At 43.2% G+C, this 25,952-nt stretch overlaps 4 protein-coding genes across 6 annotated transcripts; 1 reads left to right on the top strand and 3 right to left on the bottom strand.

Moving 5' to 3' along the window:
* Positions 1 to 10: 10 nt before the first annotated feature.
* On the bottom strand, positions 11 to 11,133 carry LOC135626651 (uncharacterized). The gene is made up of 2 exons (XM_065132107.1): positions 10,856 to 11,133; positions 11 to 1,023 (listed from the first exon to the last, which is right to left on the bottom strand). The coding sequence occupies exons 1-2, from the start codon at positions 11,010 to 11,012 to the stop codon at positions 302 to 304; spliced, it is 879 nt and encodes a 292-aa protein (XP_064988179.1). The 5' UTR covers positions 11,013 to 11,133; the 3' UTR covers positions 11 to 301.
* A 1,727-nt stretch (positions 11,134 to 12,860) lies between these two features.
* On the bottom strand, positions 12,861 to 13,820 carry LOC103971829 (dof zinc finger protein DOF1.2). Its single transcript, XM_009385961.3, has one exon. It carries the CDS (start codon positions 13,777 to 13,779, stop codon positions 13,099 to 13,101), a length of 681 nt encoding a protein of 226 aa, XP_009384236.2. The 5' UTR covers positions 13,780 to 13,820; the 3' UTR covers positions 12,861 to 13,098.
* Positions 13,821 to 14,101: 281 nt separating this feature from the next.
* LOC103971828 (uncharacterized) lies at positions 14,102 to 17,448 on the bottom strand. The gene is made up of 4 exons (XM_009385959.3): positions 16,867 to 17,448; positions 15,460 to 15,543; positions 15,290 to 15,379; positions 14,102 to 14,584 (listed from the first exon to the last, which is right to left on the bottom strand). The coding sequence occupies exons 1-4, from the start codon at positions 17,317 to 17,319 to the stop codon at positions 14,327 to 14,329; spliced, it is 885 nt and encodes a 294-aa protein (XP_009384234.2). The 5' UTR covers positions 17,320 to 17,448; the 3' UTR covers positions 14,102 to 14,326.
* Positions 17,449 to 17,788: 340 nt separating this feature from the next.
* Positions 17,789 to 24,424, top strand: LOC103972571 (protein BYPASS1-LIKE-like). Of its 3 annotated transcripts, XM_065132103.1 has the most exons (5): positions 17,789 to 18,053; positions 18,554 to 18,658; positions 19,908 to 19,973; positions 21,709 to 21,910; positions 22,325 to 24,424. In XM_065132103.1, the coding sequence occupies exon 5, from the start codon at positions 22,762 to 22,764 to the stop codon at positions 24,016 to 24,018; it is 1,257 nt and encodes a 418-aa protein (XP_064988175.1). In that variant the 5' UTR covers positions 17,789 to 18,053; positions 18,554 to 18,658; positions 19,908 to 19,973; positions 21,709 to 21,910; positions 22,325 to 22,761; the 3' UTR covers positions 24,019 to 24,424. The 3 variants fall into 3 exon arrangements, with proteins under 3 accessions (XP_064988175.1, XP_064988176.1, XP_064988178.1); XM_065132104.1 differs by lacking the exon at positions 19,908 to 19,973; XM_065132106.1 differs by lacking the exons at positions 17,789 to 18,053; positions 18,554 to 18,658; positions 19,908 to 19,973; positions 21,709 to 21,910 and adding an exon at positions 18,754 to 18,898.
* The last annotated feature ends 1,528 nt before the right edge of the window (positions 24,425 to 25,952 follow it).

The raw sequence follows: 25,952 nt of genomic DNA, 5'->3' as shown, positions 1-25,952 counted from the left end.
AAAATGATCGTAAAGAAATAAACATCTCGCTTGTATTTATCGTGAATAATATTACGACTCTTAATGTAGTAGCATTATGTCGACTCGATTAGAAATCAAATAGGCATTGTAGCATAAACGTATACCATAAACCAAACAGTGTATACTCCACTATGAACCAAACAGATCTGTGCCCAGAGTCCTCAGAAAGATCACTCGTGTCATGAAGTAATACCATACTATACTGTGAACACAAACCACCACATGAACCAACAAGCTTGATTGTGTTTCACATGGCTAACCAACATAAATCCGCGCATACTCAGACGCAGAGGCCAGCGATCATGATAACAGCACATATGCTGCAATCCATGAAGACAGCGCTCGAAACTGTCCGAATCATCAACCACGCCTCCAATGCATCACCTATGTTGCTTGGCCAACCATGCTCCTGTTTTCCAGTCCTTGCTTTCTCGTTTTCTTTCGCATCAGTTCCGTGGTTTGTTATCAGCAGCCCGAGAACAATGGTCACATCAGTCAGCATAACAAGGAACAATGGTCGAAAGTTCAAGATGCTCCCCATCACTGCACCACCAAAAGCATATCCATGGTTCGACAGGATGACCAAAAGAGCTATCACGACTGCACCGATCAACCGTATATTTTCAGAAGCTGCAATGGAACGACTGACTTGCTTTGACGAGAACATCAGCTGTTTCTTCACCCTTGGCGCTGTAGGTAAAGCTGCATCCACAACTTCATCGGATGACCTCAGCGCCATGGCACTGGTCAGCAGTTCCGAATCCCTACCGCTTTGCACTGTCTTCGCTTTAGCTTCGTTCCCTGATTCGCACGTGCAAATATCATCTTCCTTCTTGTCACCATGCATTTCATCACTTGCCAGAGCTTTTACATGGCTTCTCTCACTTTCTGTTCTTTCCCCAGCTGGTTCTGTTCTTTCCCCAGCTGGGCCACTGGCTTGGCTTCTGTATTGGTCAGAAAAACGAGAGATGGTAGCTCCATCATCCTCGCTAAGAGGGGCAACTGCAATAGTGAGGCGGACATAGATGAGCTCACTCTAGATGCAAAGAACTTAACAAAATTAGGCATAATAAAATTGTCGAAGATCTAACTAAATGTAACACCTTCCAAGAAATCATTCGGCACCAACAAGTTGTACATCTTACATTAGTAGGTATATCCAAACAGACAAATACTTGGGGTTAGTTTTTTTCCCTAAAAATACCACAATCAACATAGAAAAATAATTAGTTCATACAGTAGCAATAAGGTGATAATAACCGGTCTCTAACCTAGTACCCCTCACATCATATAACACCAAAGATAATGAAGTAGCAGGAGATCAGCCAAGAATATCCTAACGCTACTTAGTCCCAATTGGATCCTTGCCCACTAAGCGTTGTGGCATGTTGCTTTCAACAAATCTATTTATAGAGAAAACACTAATAGAGGTATTATAAGAAAGTTAAAAGGTAACTATATTTGCGTGAAGCAATCATCATAGAACAAAGTCATCAAAACAAAGAGGACATCATGTTGGTCAAACTGAGCAAGTCCACCAGCTGGTGGACAAGCATAGGAAGATTGAATACATTGTATGCACTATTTTTCTGTTAACTGATTCACAAGGCAAGGCAATCTTGTTGGATCTCTTCTACCAGCAGTTTTGTGTGAAATTTGGCACATTTTCATTGTACAAATAGTGTTTTCAAAAGCACTAGATGCCAAAAGGCACCAAGGTACTTGCTAAGGTTCCCACCCAAGCGAAGCAAAAAGCTCTTGAATATTAAAATTTTAAAAATATATATCATGATTGATAAATAGGATCACGAAAATAAAAAAGACACATCAAATTGCATTATTATAAAGTACCAAATTACATTGTCCATATCTAATAACAAAAATATCAAAACAAAATATAATTCTTTAGATAGTTTATTTCCAACAGGGATCCTTTCTTGTGTTTTTTGCCAATGATTCTTCTTAATTCCTCTATACACTTGCCATTATTCCTGAAATATAGAAATGATCAAACATCAAATGCGATATACATTAAGAAATATGTTAATAACAACATATTGTGTAGTTCGTTGCAAGCCTACAACTATAGGGTGTTATTTGTCCTAGTAGGGTGCTTAAATCAAGTTCATTTCCATCTAACAGGGTAATAGAAAATTCTAACAGGGTGCTGTTAAGAGCATATATCAAAGTTATAGTTACAGTGTTCTTGTTATCTACCTAACAGTGTCCTATTATGTTCTAACTCCTAACAGTGTACCCACCTAATAGCGTTCATAAATTCCTGACAATTTAACAAAGAGCACGAAATAGGAGATAATTAAGCAAAGTGCTCAAGATGTTGCAGGAAATAGAACATTTAACAAAACTGTTGTTGTTACCAATAAATTGAGAAAGAGGTGATGGAGAGGTAATCAGATGGTGAAAGGCTATGGAGTATTGTCACGAACGTTCGTCGCGCACCCGCAACAACTTCGTTCAACGAACCGTTCGTCGCTCTCATCTACATGTACAGCTGCTTGACAGCATGTTTTGTCTTGGTTTTGAATCATTTTGCTTGTAAAAATGTAAGTTCGAACAAGTTACAGTACTACAGTGCGATCGCTCACTGAACCGACCAAAACAACCCCAAAACAACTCCGTTTTCGCGTGCCACGGGCTGTTTTCTGCAGCCAGCTGCTGCACGCAAAACGTCAGCCATCTCAGCACCCTAGAACCACCCGGGTGGCACCATGGGGGATGGGGCTTCGACATAGTGTCAGGCGTTGAACAATCTTTCGCAAGTTCGCACGTTACCTTGACGGGAACTTGTTGTCGCGCCCGGCACCCGGTGAGCAGCTGTTTGTGGACTTGCAGTTGTTCGTTCAACCTCTAAAGTCTTTGTTATCCTCCTCTCTCTCTTTTCTCTTGTGCACGCAAGGTGCTCACTGAATTGCTCGTAAAGCTTCCCCTTTTCGCGAGACGTCGGGACTTATCCGTCGCTCGTTCTTCGAACTAATCAACTTTCTCTTTTACAGGTCCTTCGGGACCTGCGAGAGGTTGCAAGTGGGCTGATCTTTGCGGACGCAAATCGTAAGGGCGAAGTACGACTTAGGCAACGCAAGCTAAGTTCGCGTCTTTGTCGTAAGGGTGCCTCGCAACTTAGGCAACGCAAACTAAGTTCGCGTCTTTGCCGCAAGGGTGCCTCACGACTTAGGCAATTCTAGCTAAGTCCGTGATAGTATGGCCCTGAGGAAGGCAGTAGTGCACGGTGGAGGAAGGTTAGCTTCTTTGACTCAAGCTATGGTGGTGCTTAGGGTGGAGGAAGGTAGCAACTTGTGGAACAAAGTTGGTCGACAATATAAGCTCATACGGCGGAGATACGAAGCTGCACAAGGCGGCGTAGGGCAAAGGAGCCTCGCGGCCGATGGCTTAATCTGAAGGAAGACGTGACACACAATAGCGTAGAGCGAAAGAGGCTCGCGATCAACGACGTAAGCCAAAGGGGGACCCTGCACACGACGGCATAGGGTGGAGGAGGCTCGTGGTCCAAAGGCCTAGCGCAAAGGTGCTCGCTGAATTGCTTGTAAAGCTTCCCCTTTTCGCGAGACGTCGGGACTTGTCCGTCGCTCGTTCTTCGAATTAATCAACTTTCTCTTTTATAGGTCCTTCGGGACCTGCGAGAGGTTGCAAGTGGGCTGATCTTTGCGGACGTAAATCGCAAGGGCGAAGCGCGACTCAAGCAACGTAAGCTAAGTTCGCATCTTTGCCGCAAGGGTGCCTTGCGACTTAGGCAACGCAAGCTAAGTTCTCGTCTTTGCCGCAAGGGTACCTCACAACTTAGGCAATTCTAGCAAGTCCGTGACATTGTGATATCAGAGCGGGCAAGCACTTCGAGTGAGCAGCGAAGGAACTTCGCAACTTCGCCATGGCAAAGCATCGTGACGAATCAAGCAAGACGGGGCAAGCCAGACCCTTGCCCCTAGCAGCCGCATGTGAGCTGCAAGTGCACACTCGCTCTCATGCTGTTGGAGCCGCTCAGGAGGAGCGCGACAGCGAACATGATGAGCGAGAAGTTGGCTACTCTCCGCGTGCGGAGGAGGCGCAATCTGGAGCGCAAATCGGGAAAAAGAGTCATAAGGAGAGACTCACAACGGCGGAAACCCGCTTGGATGTTCTCGAAGCGAGCTTGAAGGAACTCTACCATGGCCAACAAAGGCTTGTCGAGGTAGAGAGCTCGCAAGAAGAAGCAGAGTCCAAGATCAACAAGGTTGAGGCCCTAGTCGACCGATTGTCAGATGACACCAAAGACTCCGTGCAACACCCGCAGGAAGTTGTGGCGGAACTCACTTCGAAGGTGACCATGCTCACAAGGGCACTAAATGCGGGAGGAACCAACACCCGCGTTGCGCCGCCACAAAACTTGAGGGCACTCGAGCCTCATGGTTATGGAGGGGCCAAAGATGCAAAAGAGCTCGAGAATTTCCTGTTCGATATGGAACAATACTTTCAAGCTACGAGGCCTAATTCTGAAGAAACCAAAGTTTCTATAGCGACCATGTATCTGAACGGAGATGCAAAACTTTGGTGGCGAACCCGTTGGGAGGAGATCCAACAAGGTCGGTGTCGAGTTGACACATGGGAGGACTTGAAGCGGGAGTTGAAAACTCAGTTCCTACCTGAGAACACCGAGTTCGTCGCAAGAAGGAAATTGAGGCAACTCCGCCAAAATGCTTCCATCTGAGACTACGTGAAGCAATTTTCTACGCTAATGCTGGACATTCAGGACATGTCCGAAAAGGATAAACTGTTCAGCTTCCTCGATGGTTTGAAACCATGGGCGCAACAAGAACTATATCGAAGGAATGTCGCCGATTTGATCGGGGCAATTGCTACCGCAGAAAGGTTCACCCACTTCGTTTCCTCTGAAGACCCGGAAAGAAGGAAACAATCTTCAAGCAATCGCCCTCCAAAATATTCTCGAAGGAAGGAGCTCAAGGGCGAACAAAAGAAGAAGAATTCCCACAAAGGGCCAAGCCCGAAAGGCAAGGCCCCGAAACCTGGCGGATGCTTCTTATGCGGAGGGTTGCACATGGTGAGGGAGTGCCCACAAAAACAAGCACTCAATGCTTTAACAGCTTCCATTCATCCACCCAAATCGGACAAGGGCAAGGTTGTCGCTCTTAGTTCGAGTAGTTCTGAATCCAGCAACGACGGCGAGGAGTCGCAGGGACCCCGGACGGGAGCAATGCGTTTGTTAAACGCCATGCGGGGTCAAGTGGGGGAGAACACGAAGACAAAACTACAAAAAGCAGGAAGTGGTAAGCTGATGTACGTAGACATCAAGCTAAATGGCCAAACGACCCGTGCAATGGTGGACACGGGTGCTACCCACAACTTTATTGTCGATCGAGAAGCAAAGCGACTTGGGCTGATCTTGGAGAAGAGCCCAAGTCGAATGAAGGCGGTGAACTCGGAGGCCAAGCGAATCTCCGAGTTGGCAAAGGGATTCCCCATCAAGATTGGAACATGGCGCGGGAGCACGAACATGATGGCGGTGCCATTGGACGACTTCCAAGTGATCATTGGAATGGAGTTTATGAACGCGGCGAAGTTGGTGCCAATGCCGTTCCTAAACACCCTATGCATGATGGGGGGTGACGACCCCTGTATGGTTCCCGTCTCTCGGAGAGGAACCAAAGACCCCCAACAGATATTGGCATTGCAACTGAAGAAGGGGGTACGAAAAGGCGAACTAACATTCATGGCTGCTATGAAGCTAGAGCCACTCGACGAGAAGGTCATTCATGAACCTGCTGTGGTGGCGAACGTCCTGAAAGAGTTCATTGACGTTATGCCACCCGAGTTGCCAAAGACTCTTCCGCCACGCAGAGGCGTGGATCATAATATCGAGCTGGAGCCAGGAGTGAAGCCTCCAGTGAGACCACCCTACCGCATGCCCCCGCCAGAGTTGGCAGAACTCAAAAAGTAATTAGGTGAGCTGCTAAGCGATGGTCTCATTCGCAGTTCGAAAGCATCATTCGGAGCTCCAGTTCTCTTTCAAAAGAAACAAGATGGGAGCCTCCGACTATGCGTCGATTACCGAACTATCAACAAAGTGATAATGAAGAACAAGTATCTCATCCCGCTCATAGCGGACTTGTTCGACCAATTGGGCAAATCCAAGTATTTCTCAAAACTCGACCTTCGGTCGGGGTATTGGCAGGTGTGCATTGTTGAAGGCGACGAAGCGAAGACGACCTGTGTGACCAGGTATGGAGCGTTTGAGTTCTTGGTGATGCCTTTTGGCTTAACCAACGCTCCGGTCATGTTCTGCACTCTCATGAACCAGCTATTCAAAGAGTATTTTGATAAGTTTGTGGTCGTAATATCGTCGTCTACAATCAAACGCTCGAGGAGCATGTCATGCACCTTCGGACAATTTTCAAGGTTCTAAGGGAGAACACTTTGTTCGTGAAAAGGGAGAAATGCTACTTTGCTCAAACAGAGATCTTATTCTTAGGGCATCGAATCGGTAATGGCTCCATTCGGATGGATAAATCGAAGGTGCAAGCGATTGCGAAATGGCGAACTCCAAAGAAGATGCCAGAGTTGAGATCCTTCCTTGGTTTCGTCAACTACTATCGACGCTTCATAGCGGGGTATTCGAAGCGTGCAACTCCATTGACGGAGTTGTTGAAGAAGGAGTAGTCTTGGAGATGGTCTGATAAATATGAAATTGCATTCCAAGATATGAAGGCTGCCGTTTTGGAAGAACCGGTGCTCAAATTGCCGGAATATGGGGAGCCCTTTGAAGTCCATACAGATGCTTCAGATTTCGCTATTGGGGGAGTACTCATGCAGGAGGGTCATATGATGGCCTACGAGAGCTACAAGCTCAACGAGACCGAGCGGCGGTATCCATTGCATGAGAAGGAGATGACAACGGTGATCCTAGAGCAATATCTTCGGCACTACGTAAGTGCCAACCAACGAGATTGGGTGAAGTTGTTGGACATTGCTCAATTCTCCTACAACTTGCAGCGGAGCTCTACGTCCAACAAGAGCCCCTTCGAGATCATTACAGGATAACAATCGTCAACTCCTCACACCATGGCAATCGGGTATACTGGGAGTAGTCCGTCAGCCTACCACTTCGCAAAGGAGTGGCATCGAAATGCAGATATTGCGCTGGCTTACTTAGAGAATGCGGCAAAAAGGATGAAGAAGTGGGCAGACTTGGGAAGGCGACCGCAAGAGTTCAAGGTCGGCGATTTGGTGTTGGTAAAGCTTCAACCAGTATCACTCCAATTCTTTAGGAACAAAGTACACAAAGGATTGGTGCGAAAGTATGAAGGGCCCTTCCCAATTATCAGCAGGGTGCGCAACGTCTCCTACAAGTTGCAACTGTCGGTGTGGTTCAAAATTCACAATGTTCTTCACGCCAACAACCTAAAAGCCTACCACTCGGATCCGCAATATGCTTCCTGAAGTGTTCCAACTCGGCTACCCTCCACCAGAGTCTCCTACGAGAAACGAGTTGAAACCATTTTAGTGGATCGCAAGATAAAGCTACCCAATGGAGCTGAGCAGACCGAATACTTGGTGAAGTGGCGAAAGCTTCCCCGAACTGAAGCCAGTTGGGAGCCCGAAGACACCCTATGACATGAAGAAACAATTATCAACAACTACCAACAAGCGTCGACGAGGGCGTCGACAGTTTAAGTGGCGGAGAATGTCACAAACGTTCGTCGCGCACCGGCAACAACTCCGTTCAATGAACCGTTCGTCGCTCTCATCTACATGTACAGCTGCTTGGCAACATGTTTTATCTTGGTTTTGAGTCATTTTGCTTGTAAAAATGTAAGTTCGAACAAGTTGCAGCGCTACAGTACGATCGCTCACTGAACTGACCAAAACAACCCAAAATAACTCCGTTTTTGCGTGCCACAGGCTGTTTTCTATAGCCCGCTGCTGCACGCAAAACGTCAGCCATCTCAGCACCCTGGAACCACCCGGGTGGCACCATGGGGGATGGGGCTTCGGTATAGTGTCGGGCATTGAACAATCTTTCGCAAGTTCGCACGTTACCTTGACGGGAACTTGTTGTCGCACCCGGCACCCGGTGAGCAGTTGTTTGTGAACTTGCAGTTGTTCATTCAACCCTCTAAAGTCTTTGTTTTCCTCCTCTCCCTCTTTTCTCTTGTGCACGCAAGGTGCTCGCTGAATTGCTTGTAAAGCTTCCCCTTTTCGCGAGACGTCGGGACTTGTCCGTCGCTCATTTTTCGAACTAATCAACTTTCTCTTTTACAGGTCCTTCAGGACCTGCGAGAGGTTGCAAGTGGGCTGATCTTTACGGACGCAAATCGCAAGGGCGAAGCGCAACTTAGGCAACGCAAGCTAAGTTCGCATCTTTGCTGCAAGGATGCCTCGCGACTTCGGCAACGCAAGCTAAGTTCGCGTCTTTGCCGCAAGGGTGCCTCACGACTTAGGCAATTCTAGCTAAGTCCGTGATGGTATGGTCCTGAGGAAGGCAGCAGTGCACGGTGGAGGAAGGTTGGCTTCTTTGACTCAAGCTACGGTGGTGCTTAGGGTGGAGGAAGGTAGCAACTGGTGGAACAAAGTTGGTCGACAATATAAGCTCACACGGCGGAGATACAAAGCTGCACAAGGCGGCGTAGGGCAAAGGAGCCTCGCGGGCGATGACTTAATCTGAAGGAAGACACTACACACAATAACGTAGAGCGAAAGAGGCTCGCGATCAACGACCTAAGCCAAAGGGGGATCCTGCACACGACGGCATAGGGTGGAGGAGGCTCATGGTCCATTTGTGTAGGGAGGAGGCTCACGGTAGGGTTTCTTCCACTGGGTTCCTTCAACTGGGTCGAGTGCACAAGCGGTGGGGGAGAGTAAGTTGTCGATTAGTTGATTCAGTTGAGCCAACTCATTCAAATTGATTGAACCCAATCAAACCCATGCTTTAATTGGATCGGGTGCACACTTAAAGTTGCTCAATGTCTAGGTTTAGGTGTGCACCCGAGTGGCGCCTCCTTGAATCGACTCACCCAGACCTGTTCCAAGGCACTTAGGCCTCGCCTCGCCTAACCCAGGCGCCTAGTTGACCGCCTGAGCGCCTATTGAAAACACTAGTATAAAATGATTTTGAACTGTGTTAATTCAGCTCAATTCAACCAACAATAACATTACACTTGCATCAGCAAAGTTGACCATTTGTTCCAATAGAGGTGTTCTTAGTACATATTTGGTCTTGGTTTATGTCATAGTAATGAAATTCCAAAAGTCGAAGTTGACCCTCTTAGGGTGGTTTAAAAATAAAAAATATAATCATCTCAAGAAATTCTTTCATACGGGTCTTGCACTTCAATGCACCTAACCGAAAACTATGAGAGACATACCAATCAACCCACATTTACCCTTTGTTCCTTTCTTCTTCTTTTTTTCTTTTTCTTTTTTTTTTGTGAAGGAAATAAAAGAGCAGCGGAAGAGACAAATACAGATAGGCATCCAATAGTTGCAGAATGGTCTATAGTTCCTTGAGTAAGATTATTTAGTAACCACCCACTGACCAGACAACTGAAAATCTGAGTTGATATCAGATTTAGAATAGGCACAACAAAGGAACATTTCCAATATTTTATTGACCTTAAAATTAATATCTAATAAAAGAATAAGCAAGTACAGCATGTAGAATAAAAATGACCCTAATTCTTACTGAAAACAAAAATGAACTGATGCTACTCAACATGAATAAATAGCAGCTACAAAATTAAAGTAAACCCTCAGATAGGGTTCTAAGGAACAAACAGTATTCTTTCTGTTGGTCCCGAGATGAAGGAAACACAATTCCAGAATCGAAAACTTCTCCAAGGAAAAGGTTTGTCAGGCATTAACAGTCCAAATGGGAGGAGGAAACAACAAATAATTTAATACATCAAAGATTTCATTTCTCGGCAGCCATAACAAGCTTGCAGCAAGGATAAAACTCAAAACCATTGACACTATTGTCACGCATAGAAAGCCGAAGAACTTAAGTGTAAATCTCTATTACCAAATTGGTCGTTTTTCTTTTCCCACAAAGGGAGCATCAATGATCGTAACAAGTCTTGTTATTCAAGAGCTAATCCCATTCATGGTTACTTACCTTACAGTTACCAAAGAAGAACACATTCTTTTCAAAACCAAATATCATGCCCCTTCTTTGTGGGAATCAACACAGCTAATCTTCAAATAACATTTTCTAACGAGCACCAAAAGTATGAATCATCAGATAACATTTTCTTTGCGATCAGTGCTCCAAAAACATGATTAGGAAAAGGAAAAAAGCGCATCAAGAAATTTCCATGCCGAGAACGAATCAACAACAACAGAAGCTTGCATTAGCTATCCAGATTGTGTAAAACAACTCCCTCGTTCGCCCGACAGAATGAACGAAAGACGAGATATCTTAACTAAAGATCTTATTTTCTGAAGTGTGGAGAAGAAACAGGTCTTTATGATCGGCGTTGAAAGGTAAATTGAGTACCAAGTTGCAACGCAGCAATCGAGCCCTAAAACGCATCTACCAAAAATAGGACGACTCCTCTCATCAGAGGTTCAACGCATCCAAATGCAAATACGTTTCAAAGGAAAGATGATTCGTTAACATGGTGCGACCTAGATCGAGCAAGGAATCCACTAAAAAGATATCAAGATAACATTTAAAACAGAAGATGGGGTCAGAAACATCCTGTGACGTAGATCGAGCAGGTAATCAACTAAAAGAGGGCAAGATAGCACTACAAAGTGAAGAATAGAGGAAACTGGAACAAAGAAGGGAAGAGGAGGAAGGAGATCTTACCGGAGGTCTTAGGATGCGCTTCCTTCGGAGGTGGAGGAGAAGGAGACGGAGGAGGAGATGAATCGGGGATGGACCGGGCTTGGCCGGCAATGAAGGCGAGGCGGTCGGTCCCACGCTCCAAGATCCTCCGTCGGCGAGCCTCCCTTGCGCTCTCCATATCCGTCGGCCGGTTATCGCGAGACGCCGAGAGCGATGCTATATACAACCTGAGGCGGCCGCGAGAAGAGCACCTCGCCCGCCGCCCACGGTGCGCACACGTACACGGGAATGAGGTGTGCTGACGATTTATCTTGAATCAACCACCGTTTGGAACTAATCAGACGGTAGATATCATGTGTTTTTTGCCCTTTATTCGGTTCGTTCAAACATATTTACCGGAATAACCTCGATTTTTACATTTCTAAATATCATAATCAGACTTATAACAAATTAACCCTTATAGTAATTATATTTATATTTTAAAAAATTATATTGATATTTCTATAGTGAAACATCTATATTTATTTGCCTAAATATCATGTTGATGGTAATTCTAACGTTCTAGTTAGTAGTAACGAATGATTGTGTCACCGGGGCCTAGGTGCCCATTGTGGATGAGGAGAATAAGTATGAGATGTGAGAGCTATTCTATATTTATGTCGACGTCGATATAGTTATCAAGTAGTCATTTCTTTGCTTTGCATTTACAACGGTACCAATATAATTATTGAGCGACGAAAAGGTCATCAATGTAAATATCAAATAATATTGTTTAATAACTATGTTGACACTGATGCAAATACAGAACAATGCCGCTTGGTATTTGTATCGATAGTCCTTTCGTCATTTGACAACTGCATTAATATTAACACAAATGTAGAATAGCCCTCACCTCTCATCGCTACTCCAACTACATCAATATCGATGCAAATATAAAACAACCTTCACATATCATCATCACTCTTTTCATTCACAACAGTTATTCACGACCCCCAACGATGTCGTTATTTGTTATCACAGACAATAGTATTAAAATTATATTTTTATCCTTTTTATTTTATTTTTTTTAATAAAACTAATAATGTTATGATAAATGTACCTAGATATTTTATCTTCATAATTATATGGCTATATGGATATCAATATATATTTTTAAAATATAGAGATTGATATTTCATCAAGATCCTGACCAGCCAAAAAATGCGAGGGAATTCATACGCTCGGTGAGGGTTTTCTTTGGGGAGAAGGTGTTCAGCATGAATCACATGATGAGGTACTGCCGCAGCTTGCACCGGCGATGGGGAGGTACCACCACACGAGGTCGAACAGTTTGCGTACTAGGCAAACGTTCCGGCGGATGAAGTATATATATATATATATATATATATATATATATATATAATTCGACATGACACATCTTATTCGGCAATAATAGATTATGTGGTATATAAGGACTAATTACATATTATTTATGTAATAGTTATCTTTAATATTTTAATATCTATATTTTTAAAAATTATATTAAAAATTTTATATTTATGAGAATGAAATATTTAATCTAATTTCTTCTCATATCGTCGATCTCGTTGATAAAAATATTATACATGCTTAATCGATGATATGAGAAGAAACATAATTAAAATTTTTTTATAAATATAAAAATTATAATATAATTTCTAAAAATATAAAAAAAATTAAAAATTAAAATAATTAATTATAAATATAATATATAATTAGCCCAGTGTCTAAGGATAATTCTGATGCTTTGCCTTGTGAACCTGGGGTTGTGATTCCGAAGCACTTTGCCTTGGATCATGGGCCGTCGTCGTACTCTTGGATCACCACCATGTGCTGTGCTCGTTCTTGGTGATACTTGCGTTGCAATATCCCAGAGGCTGTTCATCTCCATATATATATATATATATTGGAGATTGATTATGTGGCATCAGGAAAACCTCTTGAATATAATTTCATACTCTTCGACCAATCGAAGATTACATCAACTCATATATAATTATAAATCAAGTTATCGATATGAACCCATCCATCCATTATAAGCAATAAATTTAAGAATCGTGTGATATATAGTTTGACTGTGGGAGCTAATCGAGGTGTTTGGTATGTCTCCTCTTGCTACAGATTTCAACGTTAACCCCAATGTTGACTTCAAAGAGGCAATTAATGTATCCCTCTCCGTAAGCCATGAAGTCTATGACGTCTCTCTCACACGCACATTCTCGAATGTAGAAGAAGATCGGACATGATCAGCATCTGTAGAACGCCTCCCAACTCGAGTCATCCAGTGATCCGATCCAATTGTCATGCACCAGGCTTTGCTCCTCATGTATTAGATCTGCATCACTTGAAGAATCCCCCCACCATACATAGTTGTCGACAGGTTGCTTTGGATACGCTCGAGGACTGCTTGAATCCACTTTGTTCTGCAGGTCTTCTTCCACCGGCTGAGTTAGGATGCTTTCCCACTCCAAGAACAGTTGGTGATCGGGAAATGGCGCAGGGATTTGGTTGCACGAGCCTGACTCTACTGCGGGCTGCGAGGATTCCGGCCGCACGGCCGGGCTTGGATCCATGTACTTGGCATACAGCACCTCTAGGTCGATGGCTGAGCCGTCGGCGGGGGCGGGGGCGATGCCTGAGTTACTCACGATGTCGTTCAGCATGAGGTCGGGGCGGATCACGTCGCGACCGGCCACGGCAGCGACGGCGGACGGCGCCCTGGCCGGCTTGCCCCGTCGGCTCTTACGGCAGCCGCCGCCCACGGGCACGTTGCGGAGCGATCCGCCCTCGGTCCAGTAACGCCGGCAGGCCTTGCAGAAGTACCGCGGCTGGCTGAGGCTGTAGTTGTTGTAGTAGCAGAACTTGGTGTTGGAGGAGACGCAGCGGGGGCAAGTCGGCGCCACCGGCCGCGGAACGTAGGACAACATTTCATCCAATCAAGGGGGAGAAGAAGAAGAAGAAGAGGAACGAGAGAGGAGAGAGAAGAAGAGGGAGCAGAGGGAAGAGAGGACCAACTCATTATTTGTAGGCTAAGAATCTGATGCGGCCAATGCACGTGCATGGAAGATGAGTTGAGAAGAAGCTTTGGATTGGCCGCGTAGGCGCACGTATTTTGATGGCATTGATTGCTTGCGCGTCTTCTCCTCGCCATGAGAGAGGCTGGTGAGACATAATCGACGTCGGCATCACCAATACCGGAGATTAAAGATTAATCTCATGTTATTAATTGTTGATTAATAACACTATAGATGAATTGACAGTGATTCATAATTTAAGAACAATTCTTCTGCAAAGTAACATTACAATAGGAGTGCAGGATCCAAATGGTACAGAACCACCAAGCTTGGATTATTGAGTGAGATCTCTTCGAGTACATGACAAAGAGCAACCAATTCAAACAGCAATGGAGGCCATCAGCATGATTTGTCTTGTTCAAGAAGCAGTTGTCACTGATGCATCTTCAGAATTGGTGCTTCAAGCAGCTGCTGTTGCATCTTTCTCTTCAGTTGTAGAAGGTATCGGCTTGGTAGGGGCAGGCAAGCGACCGATGTCATCGACCCTGTCTCGCTGCTTCGGTGGAGGCCTCGCTGGTTTCGGTAATAGGCGTCCCTTCTTTGCGAACCACTCGGGCGTGAGCAGTGCCCTAAACCCCAGCTTGTTGTAGTACACCTTTCTCACGGAACCGCCGGCAGCTTCCACCGCAGCTTTTGCACGAACTGTCACTCTCGATACCTGTGGAGTCCACATTGATGTTAGTTACCGAAGAATGATCTATTGGGGATGTTACTTGTAATTGTTAGAGGGAACGATGGAAAAGTATGATTGCATCTAAGTCTATAGTGATAGGAGGAATACTCATATGCAAGTTCTACAGGTCATATTATTTCGTGAGAGAAAACATAAAAGAAACGTAACATTGATCATGCCAGATTATTTCTGTATGTACATTAATACATAAAAGATAATATGCATTACATAATATATTTTCCTTCCCAAAAAATTGATCATGCAATGCCATCAACTCAATCAGTGGTATGACTCCATTACAGCAACATACAAATCAACTTAGAAGCTGAGAGTTAAGAAACGTAACATTACTGGAAATGCTGCCATGACAAGTACAAATAAGAACATATGTGCAAGTATTTCATCGTGAAAATCATACTTATCATCTCAGGAGTAAAGAAAATTTCACCCTATAAAAGGAAAGGCGTCTGTATCTAGAACGATAAAGCATTTTAACTGAAAGGTACAAAAAATATGTCGAATCAAGATCACTAACCAAAACTAGTGTGGTTTAAAAGTGATGATAATTTCACTGATCACTGATGAGGGCAAGTGACAGTGAAAGATTGGCGAGGTGCCAACCAACCAATCAAGATATCATGTATTTCGTTAAGCAATTTGCTTTCAAGTTATCTTCTAACAATAACTTACCTCAAGGTGTATCGGCCAGTTGATATGTTCAGAACCATGAGCCATCAACCTGATGCCATCCTCTATATGCTTTCCTATTGCACCTGTATCCTACAGTCATGGGGAATTCAGATTTAATTTGAATCAATCAGACAACACCAACATGCACATATGAAGATAAAGTTGAGTACCTTAAGGGTTTTCATAGTAATAAGTTCTGACGAGTCAATTTTTCCTGCATTTATGAGTTTTGCAATCTTCCCCAAACCTACAGGCTGTTATAAACATAATATCAATAAAACAAACAAATATAACAGATTTTTTTTTCTTTTTGAACAAATATGAAGTTAATTTAAAGAACAACACAAGCTAATGAAACATTAGCAACAATGGAAATTAACCTTAGCTTACCCAAGCACGCATGAAATGGCCAAAGAACCCATAAAGAAAAAAAAATATGGAAAATCATGCAGTTATTTCATCTGCTAGAAGTTCTTATACATCAGAACAAACAATTGTTCCTCCAACTGCTCAGCAATTTATTAAGCGTGAAAATATGTTTGAAATTAATGCAAAAATGACACAATGAGCATAACAAAATAAGTTAAGTTGAATAAACAGGAAACAACTTGGATACTGCAGACGTCAGAAGTGGCCACCAAGCAATAAAGTAAATTAGGCGAGCAGGAGAACAGCCTGAAAAGCAAGTGACGAGAGCCGCTTCTTTTGCATTAGCATAAAATAGTCCTCCCCTCCCCTTCAACAGAATAGTTCCTATGAGATGTCGGCCACGGATCATTTAGCCCCAGAGTTAGACGTATTTATTGACGAATCATTCTGTCCGGTTTTCCATCAAATTGGTAGTTGTCTGAAACATCAAAACCCATATTGGAAAAGTTGAAATGTTCAAAAGGCTGATTCTTGATCAAGGCATCTAGTTCTTCATGCTTAAAGTTGCAATGGACATCAAGTTATTACCAATGCAACTCCTTCCAACACTCTTAAAGAAGTATGGAGCTCCTAAATTATGGAAACATAATATAATAAATTGTTGGCACAAAATAAGCAATGGAAATGGACACATATACAACAATATACATGGATATATAAATGTTTCATGTAACAGTGAGAATTCTAGTAGATTTCTTTTCTCTGTATATCTAAGCTAGCACTACTCATGAACCCATATGAATTGTAAGAGCTTTACATCACCACCACATCTCAGAAAGCGCACTCAACCCTTGTTTTAACTACAAGGGTTGCGTGCGCTTTCTGAGATGTGGTGGTGATGTAAAGCTCTTCCAATTCATATGGGATCATGAGTAGTGATAGCTTAGATATACAGAGAAAAGCAAGCACTCAACCCTTGAAGTACACAATCTATGATGTGATTGTTATCAGACAATAGTTCCTAACAATACATCAAGCTATATCCATCTGTACAACCGGAAATGCAATGCATTACTAAAAATATCGCCTTTTCGTTTCTGTGGCACCATTTCGTCCCCGAAAAAACCAGCAGAAGAAGAGAACAGGACAATCTAACGCAACATAGAAAGAGATATACGAGATCGTGGAAAGTAATGCAATCAGGTCACCTGGAAGGTGAGGCTGAAGGGATTCTTAAAACCCCGCCTGGGGAGTCGACGGCGGAGCGGCGTCTGGCCACCCTCGAACCCAAACTTGCTCGTCCCTCGAGCCTTCTGCCCCTTGTGCCCCCTTCCGGCCGTCTTCCCTTTCCCCGACCCAATACCCCTCCCTTTCCGCTTCTTCTTCTGCCGCGCCCCCTTGTTATCCCTCAGATCGTTCAGGCTCAGCAGGCTCGCCGTCGCCGGAGACGACCCCATCGCCATCCCGCTGTACGAAGACCTAAAGATCCCGAACGGAGTAAAGCCGGCATCCATCGCCGCCGCCGCCGCCGCGGTAGGAGGTGGGGGCTTCAGGGCTCTGGCGAGGGGCGCGATGGAGATCGAGGGGGGTCGGGTGACTGGCAGCGGGCGACGGATCGGGAAGGGTAGATCAGAGAGGAGGGAGAGGCGGCGCCGCCACATGGCTAGGGGCGGTTACGAGCGTAGGTTTTAGCCGGCGGCGGGTGGTGCATTCGATCCGTTCGGTGCAGGCGGGAGGAGGAGAACTTTCGGCTGTCGGATCGCGGAACAACGAAGGTGGAGGGGGCTTAACTGGGTTTAGGGCTTGTTACGGAGGAGGAACCTTAGCGGGTTGGATCCTATGGCCTCGACTCGATCCGATCCGAGACAAAGCTTGACATCTCCGCATAATAAAAATCAAAACTATTTATGTTAAATTATTAAGGAAAATCTTTTTATTAATTATATATCAATCAGCATATTTATACATTAAATATTAATTTATTTAATATTTGATTTATTTAATAATTTTTGTTCAAGAAAAGGATAGAGAGAGGAATATATTAAAGAATGAGGGTAGTATGGGAAGAGAATCTCTTCCACGCCTTTACTCCCGCCACCCAACTCATTCTCCCTCGATTCCCACCCACCGACAAGTGATTGAGGAGCCGTTACGAACTCCCAAATCCCTTCGCCTTACGTTCCCGTAAGCTTTCCTCCTCGTCCTCCTCTCTCCGATCGGCCGCGCGGAGATGTAGATCGCCGCCCTCCTCTTTGTCCGAGGCGGCGGATCCGGTGGTCTTCGCCGACGCTACCGACGTCAGCCACTTAGGATACCTCGGCAGTGCGACCGCCAGAAAGGTCATCCCCTTCGTCGCTCGCACCGCCGCCAAGCGCCAATCCGTCCAACTCGAAAGGTCTGCCTTTGAATCCCCCCAGTCATGCTTTTCTTATCATCAATCTCGATTTTACCTAACGGGTGCTTTCCACATGGTTTGACTATTCCGGCAAGAATTGAATTTTAAGTGCTTTTTATGCTTATTTTCTTTATCATATTATAATTTCAGGCTGCATTATAATCACAATTTTGGGGGAGAATCGATGGTTATTTGTTATTATCTGTTGTGAAATATTGTCTTTGAATACCGGCCCATGTCAAGATGATCGGTATATATCCTTCTTACGTAGAAAAGGATAAGTATTATCATAAAAATGAGTGGAAATTTGGTTTAATGCTAGTTTGTTCTGGTGCATGGAACATATTTCACCATGGAATTTTCTTTCCAATTCCTTATGCCTATTGACTCGACAAGTTTTTTTCACATTCTTTGATAGTTAGAGTAGTTACTTTGCTAAGCCTAGTATTTGTCTCTAGCTGCTGGTCATAAGTCTTACATAAGTTAAATGCTATTAAAAGGCACTGGACGAGTGTCAGAAGAACTTTGGCAACTCTTGGAGAGCTGTAAGGGAATATACTACTCAAGCATGGCCATATTTGACTGAAGGTTTAACAAAATTTCAGGTTTGTGCCTTTCTTAACTGAAAAACTTTGAGACAGTAGAATTTGGTTTTATAGTTGTGTTATTCAATGAAGATTCTTTTTTTTTTTGTAATTAGAAGTATCTTATATCAAAACAAGAAAACAAAAAATGTATAAGAGATATACATGTCTATACATGAAGGACCAAAGCACAGCACTTGCAGCCAACACTGTTACTGCAAAGAGTACTCTTAACAAATGACATTACCCCCTGCATGAAAGGTGATTGCCGACTGACTTATCCGTCTTGTTTCATCAGTTTGTTTTATATTGCCCGCCATGCAATTACAGCATGTCTTGGAGTCCTCTTAAGCCATGTAACCTTGTACCAGCATAGCATGGGTCTCTTGAACTTGTTCATAGGTAACCTTGATAGTAAAAACTTTTCATATGTTTGAGATATGAAATTTGATGTCGTAGTTGATTGGATATCAATATTCCTGATTTCGTTTCAAATTCTTTTATCATCCATATTAAGTTCAGACAGTAGGAGCCATCTTTTGTTGATCAGAAACCTCTGCTGTCGAAGAACCATCAGTCTTAACCATTTCCGTTCCAGCCTTTGAATAGTAGGAATTCCTGTACCTTCAACAAAATTGTGAGCAAACTAACATTTTCTCATTGCAGTACATTTGTTAGTTAACAATGGCTTTTCTGCATGATCCAATCTTGATAACACAGCAGTACTACAATGCAACTTCAAGTATTTCAATCTCAATGATGAGCATCACAGCATCATCGCAGTTAGAAATATTTCCATTCACTTATCTAGTAACAGTAGAAGATTCACCTTTCTGATCTTTGCTGTGGACAAGAACCAAGAATCCACGCATTCTGCAGTTCCATTGAAATCTCCATTCAAATCTGTTGCTGCATATCCCTGTTTCTGCACTGAAACTTGTGCGAGTTCATCCGCAGATTGGTGTGTAGATGCACAGAGGACATTTTGATCCGAAGAAAAAATTTGATCATGCCAAGCTGGCAATGGGCTCTGTTTTGAAGCAGAGGCATGTTGTCTCTTTCGCCCGGATCAATCTGAGTCAACCATCACAAGTTATACACTTCACAACTGTTAGTCCTAATTGAATGCATTAAAATGTTTATCAAACAAAATTTTCGTGATCAAGGGAAACTCTCATGGATAGCCTTTGAGTTATTTCATTGATCACTCTTACTGGTTGATTTTGTTTAAATCCTTGCTATCTTAGAAATTGGTTTTACCTTTGTATAGGATCCTGCAGAAGCTGACAAATTGTTTAAAATTCAGAGGGATTTGGATCAGACTAAAATTATCTCAGTAAGTTTTCATAAATGAACTTTGTGCATCCAAGTTGAAGATTTTTTAACCATGATGTGCAATATGCTTCAAATTTTGCCTTTTTGTCTTGCTAGGAGAGCTACAACTGAAATGAATATGTGTAAATTTGCATTTTTTGGGCATCCGTCCTACAAATGAGAAAATATAAAATGACTAGATGTTAAGAGCATACAACTTAAATATGCTGTCTAATATACAGCACATGACACAAAGTGAGTCTTTTCGTTTGTTTCAAGTTGGTTGACTGGTTCAAAGCTGGGATCTTATTCAGAAATCAATTTTTCTTGATCTATATGAAAAAAATACTTGTGTTAATGATGTAATTTTTGTGTTATAGTTGCTTGGGTGGAATGCTTCTAAATTTGTTAGGTAAATGGTGTCCCATATTTTGTTGCCTATTGGTGAATGCTGTTATTCCCCTTCGCCTTCTTTCTACATATGCCTTTAACCTGCGAAAGGTGTGGCATGGCTGATGTAATACTGGGGCTTCTGCTCGCAGTAATTTAAGTCTAATACCTCAAGTGTTGTCTGTATGGCATGTAAGCAGAAGAAGATTCCCCTACTGATGCATGTTATTATTATACTTCGATACAGTATCTCCATTATGTCAACTTCTTACATTATCAACCCTTCTAATCAAATCGCATAAAAGGGAATGAGTAAATAGTCTAGACAATTTAGTGCATTAGCACAAGGAGAGGAATTGGATAGCTTGGTTGAGAAGAGTTCAGATCTAAGAGTAAAGAAAAAAAAAAAGTCGATTACTTAGGTCAACGGTCAACCTTAATGCTGCACTAGATGGCCTACAACCATAAGCAACTGCTGCCCATCATTTTGTATAGAGACCTTTGGGGCAATGTAAAATTACAAATTAATTCACATTTTCTTTAGTATTTTAAAATATATCAGAAAAGGAATGCCTCTTCCCCCATCCTATCACTCTACACATGCTTTTTCAATAAAAGTAAATCCATCATAGTGCAAGAACACAATTTCAGAGTCTTTATGAAGCATGTACAAGATTCTTGCTTTAGACTTTGTATGCTTTTACTCGTGCCATTTAATCAATACAAGTCGAATTGCAGTCTGCTTTTGCAGTGGTCTTGCATACACATTGATTTAAATGGTTATGCACTTTTTCATTACTGGAAATTTTTTCCAAGATGCTTGCTTATGTTGTATAACAAGAGCACTTCAGTCCTTTTTTTTGTGCCTGCTAATGTGTACAAGTGGAACAACTTATGAATCAGTATTTCTCAATCTCATGAGTGAACTGAACTAAGATCGATTAGAATTCCGATGTGAAAGAGTCGACATCATCTGATTTGGTTTCATGGTCTTGATGCACATCAGGATTTATTCTTATAGTTTAAACTTGGATATGTCTTTGAAACAACAATAGATTGAACTAAGGTTGATTCACACCTTATTGTGTTTTAAGACGAATAATTTGATCCAAATATAACGAAAATCTTCCACTTTCTTTTAGATGCTCATACTGTCATGGTTATTATTTTGCTTGCCAATTTATTTTGGAAATAATCTATCTACTCGCAGAGACAACATTGTGTTCATTATTTTTCTCTTCCAAATCCCGTATCAATTTTGATGTATTCTCACATTTGTTTTTTGCTCTTATCCTTATCAAAAGTGATAACACCTAGATGTAGAACAAAAAATAATATTTTATTTATTTCTTTATTTTTCGTTTCAGTAATCATGCGGACGAGTGGGATGCCCATATGGGAATGTATTGCCTGGGATGTAAACTCGCAACACTCTTTTACGTGTCCCCAGCACGCTTGACTTGACAGAGTGGAGGCTTAGCTGTATCATGTCCTCTGGCCTTCACACCATGGAGGGAAAACTGAATCGAATGCCATGATATAATACTCCTTCATTCTTGTCGTTGTTGAGTTAGTTGATGTGCTGACCCTTCCATTGTCTTACATAACTGCTTTTGCTCATGCTTGAATGATGCCTACCCGTGACGTGCATTAACATTTTTGATACCTTGTCTATTAGAAATAGACGAAAGCCAAGAAATATTTTATTTTCCCATAAAATTAATGAATTTTATATTTTTGTTCATTTAATTTAATTTAAATTGGCAAGTAGTGAGGATAGGATTTTTATCTCAACAATTAAAATCTTTGCATATGGTTTATTGTAATTTATTTTCATGCAAAAATTAATGAATTTATTTCTATTTGTTTATTATTGTTATAATAAAATGTTAGATATATTTACAATATAGTTATATATTTAAATCAAACTAACTAGAGATATTCATGGTTAATAATAATTAAATTTATTATTTTTTGATGCAGGTTTACTAAAGGAGGACACGTGTAATATTCAAATTTGAAAGGGCAACTATGGTATTCCAGAAGGTTGCAAGGATGTATGTGTAAAAACACCCGCGAGAACCGTTCCACGGCCGAGCGAGCACCGCAAGAATTAGACCGCACTCGGTCCGTCCTCATCTACCGACCCCACACCTCACCGCAAACCGCTCTCGGCCAAGCACCCGTGGGAGCCCACTTGTGCTCCGTCCACGTGGCCTCTCGTCCTCGGTTGGGGTACCCCTTATTTTTACTTCCCCGTTCTTCCCTGCTTTATTGCTCCTCCTTCTCTCTCTCTCTCTTCACGGCTGCTCCCGAAAGATCGGATCTTTTTCCCCCAATTCTTCTGCTCCGAGACCTCGAATTCTGACAAGAATCGGAGAATTGTTGAGGAATCGTTGCTGCTGTTGGGTGATGCGATCATGCCGGCCACGGACTTCCAGGGCTCGTCCGTCCCCTTCGCGTCCATCGGGCGCTCCATCCTGAGCATCCGCCGCGACCAGGTTCACACCGTCGACGGGCACCACCACGATTCCCCCGGTGGCGGTGCCGCCCACGACCTCGAGCTGGAGGTATTCCAGAAGCACGTCGCCGACCTGTTCGTCGACCTCGCTTCTTCTCCTCCTGCTGCCGCTGCCGCTGCCGCTGCCGCCGACGAGCTGCTCTCCCTCGCTTGGGTCCGCAGGCTGCTCGACAGCTTCCTCATCTGCCAGGAGGAGTTCCGCGTGATTCTATTCAGCTGCAGCAAGGGCCAGCGGGTGCTCCTCGCCCGGCCTCCCCTCGACCGCCTCCTCTCCGACTTCTTTGACCGCGCCGTCAAGGCGCTCGACGTCTGCAACGCCATCCGCGACGGCGTCGACCAGCTCCGCCTGTGGCGCCAGCACCTCGAGATCGCCCTCGCCGCCCTCAATGGAGGCCGGCCCCTCGGCGAGGGCCAGCTCCGCCGCGCCCGTAAGGCCCTCACCGACCTCACCATCCTCATGCTCGACGAGAAGGAGACTGCCGGCGGGTCCATCCTCAACCACCGCAACCGCTCCTTCGGCCGCTCCAGCAAGGAGACGCACCACCGCCGCACCGGCAGCGGCGGGGCCGCCGCCTCTGCTTGCCACTTCCGCTCCTCCTCGTGGAGCGTCTCCCGCTCGTGGTCCGCTGCACGGCAGCTCCAGGCGATCGGCAACAACCTCGCGGTGCCTCGTGGCAACGAGGTCTCCGCGACCAATGGCCTCGCCTTCCCCGTGTTCACCATGAGCTCGGTTCTCTTCTTCGTGGTGTGGGCTCTCGTGGCGGCAATCCCGTGCCAGGACCGCGGCCTCCAGACCCATTTCTCGGTCCCCCGGAACTTACCCTGGGCCGCATCGATCACCTCGCTCCACGAGCGGATCTTCGAGGAATCGAAGAAAAAAGACAGGAAGAACTCGTGCGGGCTGCTGAAGGAGATCCAACAGATCGAGAAGTGCAGCCGCCACCTGGCTGAGTTGTTGGATCCCGTCGAGTTCCCATTGACAGAGGAGAAGGATACGGAGCTGAGGCAGGGGGTAGAAGAGTTAGTGGAGGTTTGCAGTGCCTTGAAAGAGGGCTTAGACCCACTGGAGCGCCAGGTGAGGGAGGTCTTCCTTCGAATAGTGAGGAGCCGAACCGAAGTCCTCGAATGCCTGAGCAAGTCCCACAATCCCGAGTGAATTCTGTCGAAGGTGCCATCTTTGGCCGTGATGAGGTGAGGTGGGTTTGCATTTAGTCTTTGGGTGGGCTACCCATACGAAGAAGGGGAAGGAAGACATGAAGAAGATGATGAACCAAATGTCTTCTTCGGGCTGGGAAGATGGAGAAGGTAGTGCTCTTGTATTTAGTCTTTTTTGTCACAGGTTGTGTAGAAAAAAGCAGGACAAAAAGCAACTTGCTTTTTGGATACTGTGTGCATCTTTGTTGTGTTCTTCTCCATCAACTTTCCTCTGTTGTGGAGTCCCCCTAATGGTGGCCATCCATGGGAATGGCCTTTTCCTTATATTTATTGTACTGTTTTCCTTGCTTCTTGTTGTTGAATACTCCTGCAAATCTCATTTTCCATATTAATTCTTCTTTTGAATACCTCTGTTGATTGGTGATAGCAAACATAATTTCTTTATTATGATTTCTGATCTAAGGAGATTATCATGATTTGTTTTGACATTTGCTAGAAATATAACAAGCAGCTGTCCTTGTGGAATTGATGATATACATAAGAGGGGTTTTCTTTTGGAGGGTTTTTACTATGCTTACTGCAGGGCAGGGCATTCTTAATTGTTTTAACTTCAAATGGCATCCAAGTACTTGATCAATGATAAGGGCATTCTTTTGCATGTGAACTATTTTCTTTTCCTCTTTGTATTTTTTTTTGCTTCTTGTAAAAGCTGTGAAAGATCAAAATGACTCAGTACTGCAGCATAAATTGAACTTCCAAGAGAGGAGAGGGAGGGAGGGAGGGATTTGTCAGAAGTTGGGAGAGATTGCTGCACATGTTTTGTTTGTAGTCTCTATCAGATGTTCACTTGGTATAAATCACTTGAGATAATAGTGAATATGAGCTCCTAGTGGCACCAAGCTACATGATGTTACAGGGCATCATGCATGAAATAGAAGCTTTATCAGTAGTTGTTGTTGTTGCTCTTCTTCTTCTCTTCCAGTTTGGCTAGTGATTAATTTATTTAAAATGGGAGGAATATCAAATTGGTGCTATGTTCAGGACAGCTGTTAGTGGTTTGTATGCCAAATTTATGTGGTCAATGAAGTTCCTCTGATCTGAGTTCTACTCTGTGTTGCATTTTTGATGTTTGCAAATGCATGGCTTGCTTCATGGATGAGGATTGATATCACAAAGGGCTTATTTCCAGTCCCAGAATTGCCTATTAACTAACCTGGACCTTTGGCTAACATGAGGTTTTCTTCATTTTCCAATCTGACAGTGATAATCTATGATCTACATTGATGACTTCCCTGCAGGAGAAACAAGTGTTTTACTTGGTCAATTAAGGTAATTGATCTCTACTTGAGTTATAAAAGAAGATTGCTAAAAAATGATAAAATATAATTTTATTAAATATAATTCCTTAATTAATTATATTTTTTTTTATAATTACTCAATTTGTTTGGAATATGAGATCTTTTGGGTTGATATAAAGTGACATAAAAGATGATATTTTTCAGGTTGGTGTAAAAATGTTCAGAACATCATCTTTGAAATCTATAATCCATCCTCTTAAATCTTAAAAACGTTAAATCAATCTAATAAGTGTAAAAGATAATATTTTTTTATCTCTTTTTTTATTTTCAGTTCGTTTTATTTGATTATTTATTTTTTATTATTTTGTGTCATTGATGATAAAAGATGTTTTGGTAATTAAGAAAAGAAGTAGAAGAATGGGAAGAAAAAGAAATTGAATGGAAGGAGTTAAGGAAGAGCTGTTAGGAATTAAGTGACAAGTTTAAGATATTTATGTTCATTTTGATGTTTTTAATCTATTCAAACTGATACTACATTCTCCTTTATATATTCTAATTTAATATTAATATTTGTTTTTGTTTAGATAAATTTACATCCACTAAAGAATGTTACATGAGAATAAAGCAAAATTAGAAT

Source organism: Musa acuminata, chromosome BXJ2-11 (genome assembly GCF_036884655.1).
Source record: "Musa acuminata AAA Group cultivar baxijiao chromosome BXJ2-11, Cavendish_Baxijiao_AAA, whole genome shotgun sequence".
Taxonomy (NCBI): Eukaryota; Viridiplantae; Streptophyta; class Magnoliopsida; order Zingiberales; family Musaceae; genus Musa; species Musa acuminata.
The sequence above is the reverse complement of the archived record's forward strand: the minus strand, read 5'-3'. Positions and strand labels throughout refer to the sequence as shown.